This window comes from Homarus americanus, unplaced genomic scaffold (genome assembly GCF_018991925.1).
Source record: "Homarus americanus isolate GMGI-L3 unplaced genomic scaffold, GMGI_Hamer_2.0 scaffold48202, whole genome shotgun sequence".
Classification (NCBI taxonomy): Eukaryota; Metazoa; Arthropoda; class Malacostraca; order Decapoda; family Nephropidae; genus Homarus; species Homarus americanus.
The window spans coordinates 472,706-493,196 of record NW_024754487.1 but is presented as its reverse complement, the minus strand read 5'-3'; the positions used below and the strand labels follow the sequence as shown (position 1 = coordinate 493,196).

Sequence of the window (20,491 nt, the reverse complement as noted above, 5' to 3'; positions counted from 1 at the left end):
GGAGGTAAGGTAGGGAGGGAGTGAGTGAGGGATTACAGGTAGTGATGACGTGTAGAGCCAGAAGAGGCGAGAACACTAGGGTGTTTTACCACACGGGGAGGGTGAATAAGAAAAGCCACTTGTTGTGTTTCGCCGCAGGGAGACAGGGGATGATCACACCAGTCTTTCTCAACGTGATCACACACCACACCGAGGGACGGACTGTCAAAGAGATTACTGGTCAGTGAGGAGCAGAAGCAGTGGAGTGAGACAACCACTTAGGTGTATTTTGCTGGAACTTTGTGTAAGATGGATAAAATATTGAAAAAATAAACCTTGTTTTAATTAAATTTTTACCTGGCGGGGAGTCTTAGTCTAGAACCTGTTTAAAGAATAAGTGCTAGGAAAATACTCTCAGCACTAGACCTCAGGCATAACATCATAATATATTTGTGTATGTTATTTCTCAGATCTACCTACAAGTATTACAAGACATAGGACAAATAACCCAGAAATACTCCACAAAACCTTCTAGCAACAAGGGATCAAGAGAAAGAGTTGCAGCCCCCCCCCCGAGTGTTGCGCTGCGCCCCCCCCCCCCTGATAACACCGATATATTGATGGTGGCCGAATATTTGTGGGATTTCCGATAACTGCATTTTCTCTGCTGTATATTGTTACTGGTGAATAAATAGCTGTAAAAGAGGAATGGTCAATGACGGACTTTAGCTGGTAAACTCTTCCTCAATATAACAAAAGACTTTTATCACTTGAGGTTTTGGTATCTGAGGACAACTAATATCTATTGTTTGGTGTATTATTAAATGAATGGAAGTTAATTTATTTTCCAGTTTTAGGAGCAACCAATTAATTTTTTTTACACAGTTAGCAGTCTCTGAGCATAACTACGACCCAAAACTGTCAACATATCCTCAGCATAACTACGACCCAAAGCTGTCAACATATCTTCAGCATAACTACGACCCAAAACTGTCAACATATCTTCAGCATAACTACGACCCAAGACTTCCAACATATCCTCAGCATAACTACGACCCAAAACTGTCAACATATCCTCAGCATAACTACGACCCAAAACTGTCAACATATCCTCAGCATAACTACGACCCAAAACTGTCAACATATCCTCAGCATAACTACGACCCAAAGCTGTCAGCATATCCTCAGCATAACTACGACCCAAAACTGTCAACATATCTTCAGCATAACTACGACCCAAAACTGTCAACATATCCTCAGCATAACTACGACCCAAAACTGTCAACATATCCTCAGCATAACTACGACCCAAAACTGTCATCATATCTTCAGTATAACTACGACCCAAAACTGTCAACATATCTTCAGCATAACTACGACCCAAAACTGTCAACATATCCTCAGCATAACTACGACCCAAGCCAGTCAACATACCCTCAGCCTAACTACGACCCAAGTTAGTTCACATTTACTCAGCATAATGACGATCACAGCAGGTTAATATTCTCTCAACGTAACTACAACCTCTGAACTAAGCACCGCCTATCTCCTCTTGTGCTGAGAATGAGGAGAAATGAATAACTTCCCCGTTCTAATACTCAACAGGTCCAACCAGTTCAATTTACATAATTACTTAATCTAATTTATCAATTTGAATTTAAGCTGTCGACCATATCTTCGAGATGTGTGTGTGTGTGGGGGGGGGGGATGCAAATTCACCTGGACACATCTACACTATATCAACACACAACGATAACAGATAAATCCTCCGTCAATCACAGCAGCTGATTACTTTGAATTAATCCTATCAATGAAATCCTGGTTTAATAAATTATCCACCGATACAATTACCCCAAATCCCTGAAAAGTTTATACCCAAGAGAAATCCCCTAAATCCACCTGTGACTTAGGATTTATACGTAAATCACGACTAAAATATCCTGCTGAAGTTTAGTTGCTTATGACATGAAGTATCGGTATAAACGTATAGGTCAGTAGATCACGTTATTGTCTTTATGGTTAAGTGCTCAACATAATCACACACACACACACACACACACAGAAGGAAGTCATGGGTAGCGGATGTTCATGAGGGACCTACAGTTACACCCAGACGGCAGCACCAACCCTGTCCTCCACTATTCACAAACTGCTCGTGACGACATTGGCCTCTTTGATATGCAAATAGCTTCCTAAGTGACCGGCATATGCAGAGATTAGGTTGCCAGTGAATCAGATCCTGTCTCGACTGTCAAAGCAGGATTCGCTGAGTTCCAGAATCGCGCGCGCGTGTGTGTATTATGGGGAGAGGAGGAGTTCCAAACTACAGGGCTAAGTTGTCATCCAGGAATGTTAGTTGGAGTTTCAGATAGGGAGGTCATTAGCCAGGGTTGTTACTACACCTCCTTCACTGCCCTCACCACCACCCCTCTTCTTCTCACTGCCTAGCCGCCCCTCCCCACCATCCCCATCCTGTCTGATCCCCACACCCGTCTCCCCCTTCCTGTTCCTCCCTTTCCACCATCTACTTAACCAGGTTCCTGAGGTATTTAGTATCATGAACACACACACACACACACACACACACACACACACACACACACACACACACACACACACACACACACACTGCTGGTGAAAGAGGAGTCAGGTTTCAGTGATGTTTTTTTGATGAGATAATTCAAGATAATATATATTCCTCCTGTGAAAGTCTCCCCGTCTCCGTCTCACTCACTAGAGGGAGGGAGAGAGATCACGACCTCACATCGTCACATTGAAAGACATCTCTTGAAATCCGACTCTGACCAGGGAGGAGAAAATTATTCTTTGATAAATCCCCTGCTGATTTATATCCTACTTGTCACTTGGTAACTTCGGGGAACTTTAAGTCGTCAGGTGCTTAAGATAAGTCCTGGATAGCTTAACTTAGTGCAAAGTTCACTAAGTCTGACACTCTTAGGATTTGGACTTTGAATAATGAGATTTCTTTTTTTTTCTTTTTCTTTTTTCCTCTTTGGTATAATCTTGCAGGTGAGTGTGAGAAAAGGTAAGGTATAACAGGTGTATTTGTACGCGTTTATTGTCATGTGGGTTTGTAAGGTGAGAATTACTATTATATGACGAGTGTTTGTGTTTGCTTCCGTACAGCATATAGTCTTATTATAGAGGAAACCAAAACACTCTGTAATTAAAAGTAAATATTAATACTCAAAATATAATCATATATATTTCTCTCTTATACACGCCAGGGTAATTATACAAGTAGTTATTCTTATACACAAAAGACAAACCAACTTCATTATAACACATTATATGTTACACAAGTTACCTATATGGGAATAAACACGATAAAAATAATTAATTTTAAAATAGCCTGAAGACACCTATAGTAACGTTATATTATTTATTAGTTTTGGAGAGTGTCACCCTGGTCCTGAGACTGGTGGGTGATGGTTGTGTGGTGGTGGGTGATGGTTGTGTGGTGGTGGGTGATGGTTGTGTGGTGGTGGGTGATGGTTGTGTGGGTGGTTGTTGTGTGGTGGTGTTTGGTGGAAGGTAGTGAAGGTAAGTGGCGCAGTCGTAACTAATTTAACATGACCAACTTTAGGTAAAGTGGCAATGCTTGTGATGTTGATAGCGGCATTAACATTGATGAAAATGTTGCAGAGGCAGAATGGTTGTGGGCTGTGTGTGTGTGAGAGAGAGAGAGAGAGACGACCATTCCTCAAAATAAAATAAAAAAAAATAAAAAATACCAACAAAAAGATATTGGTTTTCTTTGTGTGAATGAGAAGAGCAAAATTTCCAACAAAAAAGGAATAAATCCCTTATAGGTTTTACATTATCAAGTAAAAAATTAAAATACAGATGTGAAGAAAAAAAAATATTAGTAAAGCAAAATAAACTAAAATAACAAGTATGGTCTTTCATGACTGACAGTCTTAAGAAGAAAAATGAATCTAAAATCGACATAAGATCAGAGGTTGTGAGGGGAAGAAAAAGACGAAGTTTTTACCCCTCGACCCTGAGATCCAGCGAGGCCTCACGCAGAGAGGTGATGGGGGCAGGGGAAGGGCTAGGGGGAGAAAGAGCTAATTTTAGATACAAACAAAAGAGAAAGGTAGAGAGAGAGATGCAGAGATGCTGGTATCAGATTGGGTGGTGCTGCAGGTCATCGGTAAACAGAGCGAATAGTTTAAAAGGCAATAGAGGGATTCCGTAGCATTAATTTGATCAGCCATATTGGGGTTGATTCAGTAATTAGTACAGGGAGGATATGGTGTTTACTGTTAAATGATTGAAGTAAAGAAAGAAATGAAGAATATTTAGAATAACTTTGATAGTAGGAAAAGTCATGAGAGAAAGGTAAGTGGATAAATAACCAAGAAAAATAGTCAGATTGAATTTCACGAGTTATAGTCATTACACACACACACACACACACACACACACACACACACACACACACACACACACACACACTTCAGGTAGGGATACAGTCATGAATCGTAGATACAGTCATTATTTTGACAATAAGTCCAGTTCGTGAAATATACTGTATAATTGTTACATTACATTGTGCATATAATTTCCCTTTCTCTCTGACACGTTATCTCGTTCTCTCTCTCTCCCATCTTATCTTTTTCTCTCGCTCCAAATTTCCATCTGTACTTTCTTTTCTTTTTCTCCAGTGTCTTTCTTTCCCTCTCTTCTCTGGCTCTTTTTTTCTTTCTCACTTTTTTTATTCTTTTCATTCTCTCTACGCTTATTTTCTTTTCTTTTTTCACATTCTTTCTTTCTCTCTTTTATCTTTTTCTCTACTTAACTTTCAATTCTATCTTTTTTTTCTTATCATCTTTTCTTTCTATCTCCCTACACCCCTTCTCTTTATTTCAATTCTCTGTCTCCCTCCTCTTAGTATTTCTCCAGAAGTCAAACTCTCTCCTCCCTCACTCACCACTCCACCTCATTACAACTCTTTACACCATGGACCAGGTCATTCAGCTTACAGTGTGAGTCTTCAAGGTTCCCGAGAGAGAAAATTGAATGTGATTTAAGGGATTTTCTCCTTGGGAAAGACGATTGGATATTCTCTCCTCGCCAAGTTCTTCGTTCAGTAGGAAATTGTTGGCAACATATAATTTTATTTATGATTTTGATCTGTAGATATTTAAAAGAAAAACATGAGGTGAATTATAGGAGAACAACCTTGGATTCTACGTTCAGTATGATCGAAATTATATATATATATATATATATATATATATATATATATATATATAATTCTGTTTATAATTTCGATTAGTCCAACACCCTCCAACTCGCTAACACCAACCAGCAACCACTAACAACCTCTAACAACCACCAACACCCTCCAACAACAAACCAACACCCTCCAACAACCACCAACACCCTCCAACAACCACCAACACCCTCCAACAACCACCAACACCCTCCAACAACCACCAACACCCTCCAACAACCACCAACACCCTCCAACAACCACCAACACCCTCCAACAACCACCAACACCCTCCAGCAACCACCAACACCCACCAACAACCAGCAACATCCACCCACCTGCACTACACCTCTGCCAGGGCAGGTCAAGATGGGTCACTCGAGACAACTTCTGACAGCTGACGAGGTTATGATACGGTGATGACGTCATACAGGCGCTCTTCTGTAGGGATATTTTACGATTCAAGATTAATTAAGAAGCAGAAGTGTCGATATTTTCCTCTCGCTGTTTGTGTGCATGAATCTCTCTCTCTCTCTCTCTCTCTCTCTCTCTCTCTCTCTCTCTCTCTCTCTCCAATAAAGCTCTAAAAATTAAAGAGTATCTAATCGAGTCTGAGTTGTATTATATCTTTCACTCCCAGGTCCGGTCCGCCCACAATACATAAGGGAGTGAAAAAGAAAAACAATAATTTGGAGAAAAGATTAAATGTCACGTCAAGAGGTGTCGACCTTCAGGCTGTTGTTATCATTTATTCACAGGTGACATTCTTACTGTCCACATAAAAGTTTTAGGAGGTTTAATGGAGATAGTGTAGTGGTGATCACACTCGCCCACCCGGGTTCGACCTTAACCATGGTTATACAAGATTCCCCTAAAAGGTTATATACAGTTTGCTTGATGAACTAATATAAATTGAGAGTTATTGTTAGGAAAGTGAGGAATCTATTTGGAGCATCTCAGTATAGGATCAGAACCGTTCAACGCCCACCTCTAACTGCTGCTATTATAGGTGTTAACCAGTGATGACCCTCCCTTGAGAGTTATTACGTCACATCACACCTCTGAAGCCTCACTAGTGCATTATCTTGCCACGGTAAAGGTATAAGAACAACAAGAGAGTTCAGGATGAAACATAATACAACATACTGTGTTAGAACTGTGAGCTGTGCTGGATAAACAGTGTCATGTTGTTCAAGAGTAACACAATAAAACACACGCCGGAAGACGATCTATTGTGGTAAATGGAAACTCGATAGCCATTGGTCGCTGCTGGAGACATATCCTCCCATCTGGCAGACACCAGAACGTTCTTCCCCCGACCCTGACAATAACATTATCGGAAACAGCAGTTATCCGTTGTTTAAGTGAGCGTGGAATGCCTCCCTGGGTGGGTAGTTGGGCGTCGTTTGTGCCAGAGTGGAAACCTCACTAAGATAATGGGTTTATTCTTACACTCGGATTACTATGAGAGCCTCGCTGGGAGTCTCCTCAAGTGCTCTCCGTACCCTCATGTCTCTCGCTACTTTTACACTGAGAACATCGGGAGGTACTGCTGCTCCTGCCCGGGCCACACACACACACTCAGGTTGGGCCAGGTGTGTTTTGTATGGCTCCTCAGGTTCAGTGTGATATCTCTCTCGCTTTCTGTCTCTGTCTATATTGTTGTCCATTCTTCTTTATGTTCGTCTATCTACCCATTTATACGTCTACGTTTCTGTCTGTACATCTGTTTGTGTCTGTCGATATGTATGGGTGACTAATTGGTTTAATATACAAATTACAACGTACAATTTCGCCATTGTGTTATACATATTGGCAATTTCTTTCACTCAATGGTACATGAATTGTGTACATAAATTGGGTATTACACGTCTGTATCATGTATTGTATGTTGTTCTTTAGTATAGTAAATTTGTAGATAAACCACTTATTATATTCTTTATATCAGGTGTTGTAGTGTATCATTTATAGTGTCCTATACTTTACCTATATTACTCAGTTTGAGTGTCCGTATATCTTGTGTAATAAGACATACGGGTGATCCTCAATATGGGAAACACAAAAGTGAAAACTTCCAAGAACTTTTGTGATCATTTGAATCTTGTACAGTACAGTAGGAGTGAGCTGCCAGAGGTGAGGTAATTTATACATATTAATTTACCAGGAGTCAGGTGTAGACACAGAGACATTATCACACACACCTGTGACAACATCTCGATGGTCACACACGGTCAAAGAGGTTATGAAGGAAGGCCGGCCATAAACTTAACGTTAATACAATTTCTTTAATGATGAAAGTATCGAAAATAAGTTAACCAAAACAAGAGTAAACACTACAACTAATAATATTCTTAATACTATTTACCCAATCAATATTCCCACCAACACCTGAGGAACCTGACACTATTTTACAAGTATTATTCCTGCTACAAGGATGATCAGATTCTCTCATATGACCAAACAAAGCGTTAGTCTCCTGTCCATTACAGATAAGTGGTATTTAATTCTACTAACTAATTCCTTGTCTGATTGTACTAACATCAATGTGAATTAGACTGACAATTATTAATAAGTACGTTAATAACTGTATTTAAGTTGTTGAAATCAACTTTGGCATCAATAGTTGTAAGCGTAGAAGCAAGAATTTATGTTTGAGAGAACTTGCTTTAATCCCGTTTTGCCTATAGCTATTTCCTTTACTAGTATTGCGCCTTGGGTCATCCCTGAACAATGGAACACAATAACTCGGACAAACATAATAGATGAAGATAATATCCAGCGTGTGTCACATAACCACAACACAATAGTTTGCCTTATACCTTAGTGAAGGAGACGAGAATTAATTTTATTATGTTAACGGCGGCACACAAAGGTTCTATCAACCGGATATAAATTATTTCTCCTTCACCTCTCTCACCAAGACCCAAAAGGCTGCCTCACATACCATTACTGCCCACCCTCCCTTAGTGACTGTGTGTGCTTGTGTGTGGACACCTGTTGTCCCCCTTTGCTTGCCAACACTTGCTGGTACACCTGTGGCCACCAGCTCTGGTATATATACAGTATATTACTACCAAAGGCTTCACCAGCTTACACGGCCGATCCATCTTCCCTTCACGTGTGATAACCTCCTGTGTTGACAACGTGGTCAAAGAGAATCATCTTACACCGGTAGTCCTGAGGTGAGGTGGACGCTACCGTCAGTCACTACCCAAGTAGTCCTGGGATTTCTGATAGTCCTGGTAGTGTTGATATTCATGGTAGCCCTGGTTGTCCTGGTAGCCCTGATTGTCCTGGTATTCCTGGTAGCCTTTTAGTCCTGGTAGCACCTCATAGTCATGGTAGTTCTGGTTATTCTAGTGTCATTCTCAATTTTAAACTCGCATGATAAGTGATTGTTTTTTTCTGAAACTTTGATTACCAAATTTGCGACACAAAATGCGTGACAAAATTTTGTTTTTTCGAATGAAGTTTTATTGGTACGATTTCCACGACAATTTACAGAAAACTTTTCTTAAGAAATTATTTAATAATGTGACTGAACACAGATGGTGAAGACTGAGTGCGAGTCCTCCAGGTGTTATGGGTGGGGGAGAACACAGATGGTGAAGACTGAGTGCGAGTCCTCCAGGTGTTATGGGTGGGGGAGAACACAGGTGCTGGAGACTGAGTGCGAGTCCTGGAGGTGTTATGGGTGGGGGAGAACACAGGTGTTGGAGACTGAGTGCGAGTCCTGGAGGTGTTATGGGTGAGCGAGAAAGATCAGTGTGTCAGTTACGGTCTAATGAAACGTGATGATGAAGATTCATGATGTGGTGAATAATATACAGGTGTGACACTCAGGTGGTGTTAAGTTATTTACAATAATTATGTGACATTTAAATGTAAACGGAATATTCAGTACTTAAGTAAATTGCTACTACAAAAGTGGTGGTGATTTGTTGTGCATCAGTATTTTTTGATTCAGGTCAAATATGTGTAGTGTTTTGTCACACAAGTTCACTTAGCAATGTGTGACACAGAGAGAGAAAGAAGCGAGAAACTCTAGCTGTCGTACTTCAAACTGTGCTGTTAAGTTAGGATTTGAAACGAAAATTTGGAAGATATTAGTTCCTCAAACTTTCTCAGAATGTGAAATATAACAGAGTCTAGGACTGCCTTTAGTATCCTGGTGGCCCAGAGGTAGCGTTCCCCGGTCACAATTATAAGATCGTGGGTTCGAATCCTAGCGGGGTGAGGTGTTGATTATATGTAGAAGTCCGCATGCTTTATTGGGCTAATGAAATATATATGGATCCTCGTGTTTCGAAGCCGGACTTGGTAAAACGTTACTCTGATGACCTAAGTGGCACGGGTGGTCCCCATTAGAGGTTCACGGCGCCATAAGCTCGTTGAACAGGATTTGTGTGAAATATAACAGAGTCTAGGACTGCTTTTAGTGTCCTGGTGGACCAGAGGTAGCATTCCCCTGTCACAATTATAAGATCGTGGGTTCGAATCCTGGCGGGGTGAGGTGTTGATATATATATATATATATATATATATATATATATATATATATATATATATATATATATATATATATATATATATATATATATATATATATAAATATATATATATATATTTTTTCCAATATAATTGAAGTCTTTGCCACAAACTGTTGTTGTTGTTGACTTACTGTAGGTGTTTCTTCAGGTATAAATAAAGGCGTTGAAGCAGAGCACCTCACTCTTAGTCTCTATAACACACAACTGTTTTTCCCTCTTTCATGTAAGTGGTGGACGATGCGTGTGGTGGTAGTGGTGCTGGTGTTGTCACTGGCGGCTGTGACTTTCTCCAAGGTCAAGGTGAGTACCTGCAGAGAGAGAGAGAGAGAGAGAGAGAGAGAGAGAGAGATAGAAGGTTGTATATAGACAGACACATACACGACAAAACACTGAAACACAGATAAAGAAACAGTCAGAGACACACACAGACAATCAACAAGGAGCATCTCAGTAACATAAAGTTTATCCTCCAGGATGAAACATCAAGTAGGAAGGTGACCAAGACGGAGGCTGAGGAGGTCGTGGTGAAGGAAGGAAGTGGTGACGGAGACGATAATAAAGGTAGGAGAGACACACGAGGCAAGGAAGAAGATGACACACATACCAAGAGCGAGAAAAAAAGTAAAAAGAAAGGAAATATAAAAAATAAGACCATCCTCAGCGTACGTAACAATGAAGGAAAAAGTGGAAAAGTTAAAAAAGAAAAAAAACAAATAATAAAAAAAGAAAAGGAGAGGAAGTCAAAGAAACAAGTTAAAACAGATGAGAATAAATTACCAAAGAAGAATGGTCAAGTTAAGAGACAAAATAAAAAATTGAAAACAAATACAAACACGGACAAAACAAAGAAACCAAATGAATTAAAAAATGAAAAGGGTTTAGGAAAAAGAAAAAAGTTGAAAAATGCAAAAGGTTTAGATGAATCAAGAACGGAAAATAAATTAAAAACAAAGAAGAAACCAAGGAATAAGAAGACAAAGAAAGGAAAGAAACCAAATAATCGAAATGATGCAGGAAATAATGATAACACTGGAACAGATGAAAAACAACATAAAAATCCGAGAAAGTTGAAGAAATCGGGAAATACAGAAAACAGAAAGACTAGGAAGGAAGGAAAAGAGAAATCTAAATACAGGAACAAAAATGTAAATGAACGAGAAGAAATTGCCGATGAAAACAAACACAAGAACACACAAAGGCAACCTAAAAACAACAAACGAAAGAATAAGAACAATAAAGCGAACAATGAAAATGAGAACCAGGGAATAGTAAAGGAGAAGAGTGAAGGTGGAAAGAAGAAGAGAGTTAGACAAAGGGTAAAAGAAGAACAAGAACAGAGGATAAGAGAGAAACTCAATACTCAAGGCAGGACAAAAGTCGGAGACATCAGTAAGTGTTTTTCTCTCTACTAATTCACAGTGAACTGAATCCTAATAGTTTTCCTTTTTCTTTGACTTCATAACATTAGGAAAAAAATGACTTGAAGGTATTTCTAATGTTTAATGTGAATAGATTTCCCATACGTAGCAAACATAAATAAACGGTATTTCTCTCCGTTAACAGACTGAGAATGATCACTATTATTTTTGTTATGCAATTTATCTATTTTCTAAACCATCATATCTTGAAGGAAGCTAGACACAGGGATACATTAATTAGCTATATATCACTACAGATAAATGTAATTACATAAATTTTCAGCATTGTGGAGATACAGTATTTACCTCTTTGAGTTACCTCTTGTTGTGACTGTATATCAGCACTTGTGAGAGTAACTGTTGATTAGTTGGTACTTTTGCCATAATGCCTTGAATACCCAAGAGTTAATTAGTTAGTACTCTTGTCATATATGCCTTGAGTACCTTAGAGTTAATTATTAGTCTTGCTTTACATTCCTTGAGTACCTGAGTGTTAATTAATTGGTAATTTTGCCATAATGACTTCCTTACCAAAGGTGTGGAAGGCAAGGTAATGATATGAACCTTAAATGGTTAATTAATCACTTAACACTTGGGTGATAATTTCCTGGTGTACCATGAACCGTTAAACCCCTCCCGGTAATCCCTGACCCGTCATGACTCCCTGACGACCCTTAAGCTTCCATCTCAGGTCACATTGTATTTCTTGACCTGATAACTATCTGGTTCTTCCTCACCCCTCATGAACATGTGATGGCTCCCATTTATTATTAACATTATATTTACTCTCAGTGTCCACCAGCCTACAAGACGCAAAGTGCCTCTCACTTTTAGCTTTTTAGTTAAATCCTTTGTTACCCTTCTACTCCTGATGATTCTCTGGTGACCTTTGACCATGATATATAACTCTCTTGACCTCAGTGATGACCCATAAGTCAGGTGGATCATAGACCTAATATAAACGATTTTTGACCTTGAATCTCTACAACACTCAAGTGACCTTATGACACCGTGATAACCTGCGATATATCGGCAGAGTTCCTGGAGGTGTGTGACGGCAAGTACAAATTGAAGGCCGGAGAGAGTGTCGTCATCTACACTCAAAACACAAAAGATAAGAAGAGGTGTTCTACCAATATCAAGGTGTGTTACAATACTGTTTATCCGTCAGTCCGTCTGTGCTTCAATCCGTCCACAAATGTTCTTTATTAGCATAGACAGCCTAACACTCCTTATTTACTGCTTTGCCAATGATTTTTTTTTGCAAGATAGAAAGATAGACAGGATGTTTGTCTTATATTACCAGCTGATGGTGTATATTTACACCTGCTGAAGCTGGAAAACAGAAACACGTGCGTCTCTTAATTTTCAATAGTTGCTCTTTAATATATAAACTGACTTTGTGCACAAACATGTAATGAATGTTAAAAAGTACACTTAACATATTAAATTATGATTGTAATGTAAAAAAAATATCATGTTTTTATCAACATATTCATAACCAAAACAAAGAGGCGACGGATCTTCCCCAACACAGAAATTGTCATCTTATTCACAATTTCCAATACCCTCATCCTCACCTATGTGTTCCAGGGCCCGAAAAAGTCTGAGCTCATCTTCGACTGTCCTCAGTTCAACTTCAACAGTAAAGGCTGCAAGAAGGAGAAGTTAACCTTGAAATACAAAGTCAAGAACAAGCAGGAGAAGTAAGGCCATAGATATTTTTGGGGGATAGTTTAGTGTATTAGTGAAGTGCGTTACTGACAGGCACACGATGATGGTTCTTACTAACACCATAAAAAACATAAGGTAGATAATTTTATTGGAAAATATTGTAAACCTTATTTTCTCCTCCTGTCAGGTCCTGAGAGAATGTAGTTAACATAGATTCCAGGAATGATTTTGATCCAATTTTTCGATGTTATTTTTGTGTCTTATAATAACACTAACCATGGTGAATCTTAAAGCAGAACTACTCCATATATACCAGTGAGGAGATCAAATACCTGAGGCAATGAATAAAAATCTTAAAGTCGGATTACTATAGTCAGTGTGTCAAAATATGATATCAACCAGTTAGCTGCATTGTTTACATCTTCAAGTTATAGGAATTATTAAACGTAGGAACCCTTGACAACCTGACCCCATGAAGTTAAGTAACCGTTGTCACCATCCTGCAGGACAACTTACTGCAAAAGCGACTCGCCTCCGGCCAAAACTCTCAAGACTAACAAGTTGAACTTGAATTATAACCGCAAGAAGCTGAAGACGAAAGAGACGTCAGAAGGTCTCATCTGTATCGCCACTGTTAAGTTAGGTAAGTATTGTCCAAGTTGATTTATACATAAACATGTATTGATGTATGGCAGTATGTATTGTCGTATGACGGTATATTTAGATGTATGATGGTTACCACCGTTTCTGTGTGGATGTCGGTCACACTATAATAACCCGTTATAGTACCTCCTTCTTTCCTCACACAGCCAAACTGTGGAATGCTCTGCCTTCTTCTGTTTTTCCATACTAATGCAATCTTTCTCACTTTAAAAAGCTGATCTTCGTGGTGTAGATTAACACAGTATAACCTTTTTCTTCTCTATTTTTAATTTCTTTCTGTTCTTATTTTTTCTCCCCCTAGGCCCCGTTGTGGATCGTTCGACCTGTGTCCGGATGGACTAATTCCCTAAAAAAAATTATATACATATATTTTGATAAAATCACACGGGGAAAAGGGAAACAACGGAACACCTTAGCTTTCGTCTTTATTCCATACATCTTCAGTTCAGAGGCAACTGGATTACATGGACAGAGAGAGGCTTAAATATACAGGGTGACCTTATTAAACATGAGGTCAGGTCATAATGATGTCATCCACTAATCCCAACACCAACACACGCGTAGAGGAGCTTAAGAGAAAGGGGGCGACGTGACTAGTCAGGTCAGGTCAGGTCAAAAATAAGGGACCCATTAAATAACTATCCTACATCTAGGTCCAAGGTTTTCAAAGCATTTTTAACCTTGGGCCACTGACAAATAAATGGTATCGAGGGGAAAGTCTTAAATTGGATAACATAAGAACATAAGAATGGAGGAAACTGCAGCGGGCCTATTGGCCCATACTGGGCAGTCCCGTTTACACCCAACCCCTATTGCTCATATGAGCATCCAACCTATGTTTGAAGCAATTCAGCGTATTCGAGTTTATGATGATATTTGGTAACTTGTTCCATTCATCCACTACTCTGTTTCCAAACCAGTGTTTACCTATTTCACGCCTAAATCTAAATTTGTCTAATTTAAAACCATTGTTACGAGTTCGCTCCTGGTTGGATAATTTGAGTACCTTTGTAATGTCCCCTTTGTTTAGCCCTGCCTTCCACTTATACACCTCTATCAGGTCGCCCCTCGCTCTACGTCTCTCGAGGAAGTGCAAATTAAGATGCTTTAACCTGTCTCTATACTCAAGGTTCCTAATGCCCGGGATTAGTCTTGTCATTCTCCTCTGAATTCTTTCCAAGGATTCTATATCCATTCTGTAATACGGTGACCAGAACTGAACTGCGTAATCCAGGTGTGGTCTCACAAGAGCAAGATACAGTTTTAGGATGACCTCGCTAGTCTTGTAACTAACACTCCTTTGTATGAACCCAAGTACTTTATTAGCCTTGTTACGAGCAAAAACACATTGTTTACTTGGCTTAAGGTTCCTACTTATCATTACTCCTAAATCTCTCTCGCAGTCGGATTTCTCTGTGGCATCGTTGTTCATCTGGTATCTGGTTTCCCTGTTTACATCTCCTATACTGAGTACTTTACATTTGTCGACGTTGAATTTCATCTGCCATTTTTCAGACCAATCGAAAAATTTGTTTAGATCTTCCTGTAGTTTTGCCGAGTCCTCGTCATGGCTCACCGATAGAACGCAGAGGGTCAGCGTAGAACCGTAGATGGTGTTAAATCTGAGTGCGGTCGTGTAACCAGTGGGGTTCCCCAGGGGTCAGTACTAGGCCCACTCTTGTTCATAATCTACATAAACGATCTAGATCCTGGGATTAGCAGTGACATAAGCAAGTTTGCGGATGACACCAAAATAGGGCGGCAGATGAATTCAGGGCAGGATGCAAATGCATTACAGGAGGATCTAAATAAACTGCAGGGGTGGTCTGAAAAATGGCAAATGAAATTCAACAGCAGCAAATGCAGCGTACTTAATATTGGAAGAACAAATACTGTCAATGTATACAGCCTTAACAACATCAACCTAGAGAAGTCGACTTGTGAAAGAGACTTAGGGGTACTTGTAAGCCCGGACCTAGGGCCTAGAAAACAGTGCATTAATGTTCGAAATAAGGCAAACAGAGTATTGGGTTTTATATCTAGAAGTGTAAGTAATAGGAGTGCAGAGGTCTTATTGCAACTATATCTTGCGCTAGTCAGGCCGCACCTCGATTATGCGGTTCAGTTCTGGTGGCCTTATTATGGAATGGATATCAATTCACTGGAGTCGGTGCAGCGAAGAATGACGAAAATGATTCCGGGACTTAGAAACCTTCCATATCAGGATAGGTTAAAGAAACTAAACTTGCATTCCCTAGAAAGACGAAGAGTGCGAGGAGATATGATAGACGTATTTAAGTGGGTGAAAGGAATCAATAAAGGTGATATAGATAAAGTTCTTATAATATCCGAGCAGGATAGGACTCGGAGCAACGGATTCAAGTTGGATAAGTTTAGGTTTAGGAGGGAGATAGGAAGAAACTGGTTCACAAATAGGGTGGTGGACGAGTGGAACAAGCTTAGCAACTTTGTAGTAAGTGCGGGAACTCTGGAAAGCTTCAAAAGGAGGCTAGATAGATTCATGGATGATAGAGAGTGGTAGTAACTTTTGACAGGAGCTGCCATGCACAGGCCAACCGGCCTATTGCAGACTCCTTATTTTCTTATGTTCTTATGTTCTTCTGAATGATAGAGAGTGGTAATAACTCTCAACAGGAGCTGCTATGCACAGGCCAACCGGCCTATTGCAGACTCCTTATTTTCTTATGTTCTTAAGTATTTAAGTGGGTGAAAGGAATCAATACAGGCGATATAGCTAAAGTTCTTATAATATCCGAACAGGATAGGACTCGGGGCAAAGGATTTAAGTTGGATAAGTTTAGGTTTAGGAGGGAGATAGGAAGGAACTGGTCTACAAATAGGGTGGTGGACGAGTGGAACAAGCTTAGCAACTTTGTAGTAAGTGCTGGAACGCTGGAAAGTTTCAAAAGGAGGCTGGATAGATTCATGGATGATAGAAAGTGGTAGTAACTCTCGACAGGAACTGCCATGCATAGGCCAACCGGCCTATTGCAGACTCCTTATTTTCTTATGTTCTTATATATATATATATCCGTAAGCTGTGGAAGTTCCCTTTAGTCGACCTTCTTCACTATTCACCTCCTTCAGTCCTCACATTTATTGCACCTGGATCTCTCTACACCTTTACCTCGTATTATCCACTTAACTTATAACACTATTAATACACTACACTACACTACACTACACTACACTACACTTCCCCCATTGTACAGTTTAAATAAGTATCATCGGCGTTTCATATGTATAGTGTGTTTATATATGCGTTCCTTATCAGTTGTAACGCCCTCCATAGAACACGTTATCATGTGTACCTCACGAAGTTGATAAGTAAGCTTAAGGAAGTTAATTAATTGGTGCTTTTTCTCCCAGATTGACTTACATCACAAGTTAAAACTAATTGTTCACTTTTGCAGCTGCATCTGATGAGACGACTCCAGCGCCTGTCATTAACACCACTCCTTCGACTAATCAGACAACTTCTACTAATCAGTCGACCCCAACTAATCAAACAACCCCAACTAATCAGCCGACCCCAACTAATCAGACAACCCCAACTAATCAGACAACCCCAACTAATCAGACAACCCCAACTAATCAGCCGACCCCAACTAATCAGACAACCCCAACTAATCAGCCAACCCCAACTAATCAGACAACCCCAACTAATCAGCCGACCCCAACTAATCAGACAACCCCAACTAATCAGCCGACCCCAACTAATCAGACAACCCCAACTAATCAGCCAACCCCAACTAATCAGACAACCCCAACTAATCAGCCGACCCCAACTAATCAGACAACCCCAACTAATCAGCCAACCCCAACTAATCAGACAACCCCAACTAATCAGCCCCAACTAATCAGACCCCAACTAATCAGACAACCCCAACTAATCACAACCCCAACTAATCAGACAACCCCAACTAATCAGCCGACCCCAACTAATCAGACAACCCCAACTAATCAGCCGACCCCAACTAATCAGACAACCCCAACTAATCAGCCGACCCCAACTACTCAGACAACCCCAACTAATCAGACAACCCCAACTAATCAGACAACCCCAACTAATCAGACAACTTCAACTAATCAGCCAACCTCAACTAATCAGCCGACCTCAACTAATCAGACAACCCCAACTAATCAGACAACTTCAACTAATCAGCCAACCTCAACTAATCAGCCGACCTCAACTAATCAGACAACCCCAGCTAATCAGACAACAACAACTAATCAGTCAACTCAAGCTAATCAGACAACTTCAACTAATCTGCCAACCACAACCTCAACTAATCAGACAACCACAACACTAATTACTAAAAACTCTACAACTTCAACCACCAAGACGACAACTACCACAAGAAGCACAACAATCACCACAACAGCATCTACTACAACAGCTACAATATCTACCTCCACAAGTACATCTACTACCACAATTTCTACATCTACCTCTACTTCAACTGCAACATCTACCTCCACAAGTACATCTACCTCCACAAGTACATCTACCTCCACAAGTACGTCTACTTCCACAAGTACATCTACTTCCACAAGTACATCTACCTCCACAAGTACATCTACCTCCACAAGTACATCTACTTCCACAAGTACATCTACCTCCACAAGTACATCTACCTCCACAAGTACATCTACAAGTACATCTACTTCCACAAGTACATCTACCTCCACAAGTACATCTACCTCCACAAGTACATCTACTTCCACAAGTACATCTACTTCCACAAGTACATCTACCTCCACAAGTACATCTACCTCCACAAGTACATCTACCTCCACAAGTACATCTACCTCCACAAGCACATCTACCTCCACAAGTACATCTACCTCCACAAGCACATCTACCTCCACACAAGCACATCTACTTCCACAAGTAATCCACTCCACAAGCACATCCACCTCCACACATCCACCTCCACAAGCACACATCCATTTCCACAAGCACATCTAACACTCCACAAGTACATCTGGCTTCCCACACATCTACTCATTAAGTACATCTACTCCACAAGCACATCTACCCACAAGTACATCTACTTCCACAAGTACATCTACCTCCACAAGTACATCTACCTCCACAAGTACATCTACTTCCACAAGTACATCTACTTCCACAAGTACATCTACCTCCACAAGTACATCTACCTCCACAAGTACATCTACTTCCACAAGTACATCTACCTCCACAAGTACATCTACCTCCACAAGTACATCTACTTCCACAAGTACATCTACTTCCACAAGTACATCTACCTCCACAAGTACATCTACCTCCACAAGTACATCTACCTCCACAAGTACATCTACCTCCACAAGCACATCTACCTCCACAAGTACATCTACCTCCACAAGTACATCTACCTCCACAGCACATCTACCTCCACAAGCACATCCATTTCCACAGTACATCTACCTCCACAAGTACATCTACCTCCACAAGTACATCTACCTCCACAAGTACATCTACTTCCACAAGTACATCTACCTCCACAAGTACATCTACCTCCACAAGTACATCTACCTCCACAAGTACATCTACCTCCACAACAACACTTCCCTAAAATACATGCTCTACAACACGTACAAGTACATTAAGAACGACTGTACTTCTACAATATTACGTCATGTAGTACCATCACTTCTTATAATTAAATATTTATCAATTATGTATGAGAATAAGATATTTAATATTAATAATAAAGAATCATTAACTACTTTATGACTTGTGGTTGGACTAATATTTATATATCACTATATCACTGTCAGGGTAAATTAACACTTGGTGACTGTAGTATTTAGTCGTGGCACAGAACCAAATAATACCTAAAATTATACCGATAAACAAGGCCATTTGTGTGACCTGGATATACAGACTAATAACTGTTGTGACTTTAACGCTCTCTCAACAGATTTACTAACAAGGGTAAACCATTCAAGGTTATTGATAATAAATAATACTATAATCATTATTATTTCCAAAAAGTCGGTAATGTTACCTTAAGCAACAGTAAAAACAAAGTGCGTTCTTATCCAGCGGGCACCAAAAAAGTTCTCAATAGGTCCTCCCACCTTTTATTTTTTACCCACACCTTACTTATGGGTTCAGCTGTAACTAAGAGCTGTAATATTAGCTTGGACTTCCCACCTGTCGACTCTTTATGAGCTCATCATTTTTTCTAACTCTAATGTGATATCGGAATAATAAACAACACCCCAAATCCCTAAAGTACAGAAACTACCATTTATTGAGATGTTGGACAAAACGTGGACACCCAGCACGACACCAGGAGGACCCCACAAGTTGTTTCAGTGTCCAGCGTCTTAAGGTTGAACACTGTGTTAGAAAAGGAAGTCTAGAACAAAACTAAGAAGGATTTTATACCCATTCCTATATATAATGTGACGTTACACTGCACTACCACACCCCTTACTGGCAGGTGTAGTACGTCACATCTTCACTTGACGACAGCATTAACTATCTTCGCTTTTTACATATAAATTAAAAATATATGTTAATTATTCATAACATCTAAAGATAATAAAATGGATCATGTATAACGTCTGATTAAATGTAATGAATTATGTAAAATCACTAATTTATCTTAATGGAATAAACCAACTAAAATGAAAATAAATTCTTTTTATTACCATGGTATTAACAACTGTCTCTGGCAACCAATAATTCTTTGGGAACATTTACTCGGGAATCCAGATAAATCTTTGCATAAATAATTCAAGGTTTTTGTTATTTGTCAAATGTTAGTTCTATTGTCTCACCTATTTCTGCTATAATAGTTTTAATTCTGTGCAGTATCTAAAATAATACCTGCAGATATTTTCTCTAGTCTATTTAATTATAGTCTGTGTATTACCTGTAGTGTTGAATTAAATATAATAAATTGAGGGGGGGGGTGTATTGTATG

General features: G+C 39.6%; 1 protein-coding gene across 1 annotated transcript; it reads left to right on the top strand.

Moving 5' to 3' along the window:
• The first annotated feature begins 8,301 nt into the window (after positions 1-8,301).
• Positions 8,302-20,199, top strand: LOC121855808 (serine-rich adhesin for platelets-like). The gene is made up of 10 exons (XM_042350923.1): positions 8,302-8,403; positions 10,000-10,071; positions 10,245-11,160; positions 12,226-12,332; positions 12,783-12,895; positions 13,370-13,506; positions 16,961-18,197; positions 18,228-18,457; positions 18,581-18,938; positions 18,970-20,199. The coding sequence occupies exons 2-10, from the start codon at positions 10,009-10,011 to the stop codon at positions 19,127-19,129; spliced, it is 3,321 nt and encodes a 1,106-aa protein (XP_042206857.1). The 5' UTR covers positions 8,302-8,403; positions 10,000-10,008; the 3' UTR covers positions 19,130-20,199.
• The last annotated feature ends 292 nt before the right edge of the window (positions 20,200-20,491 follow it).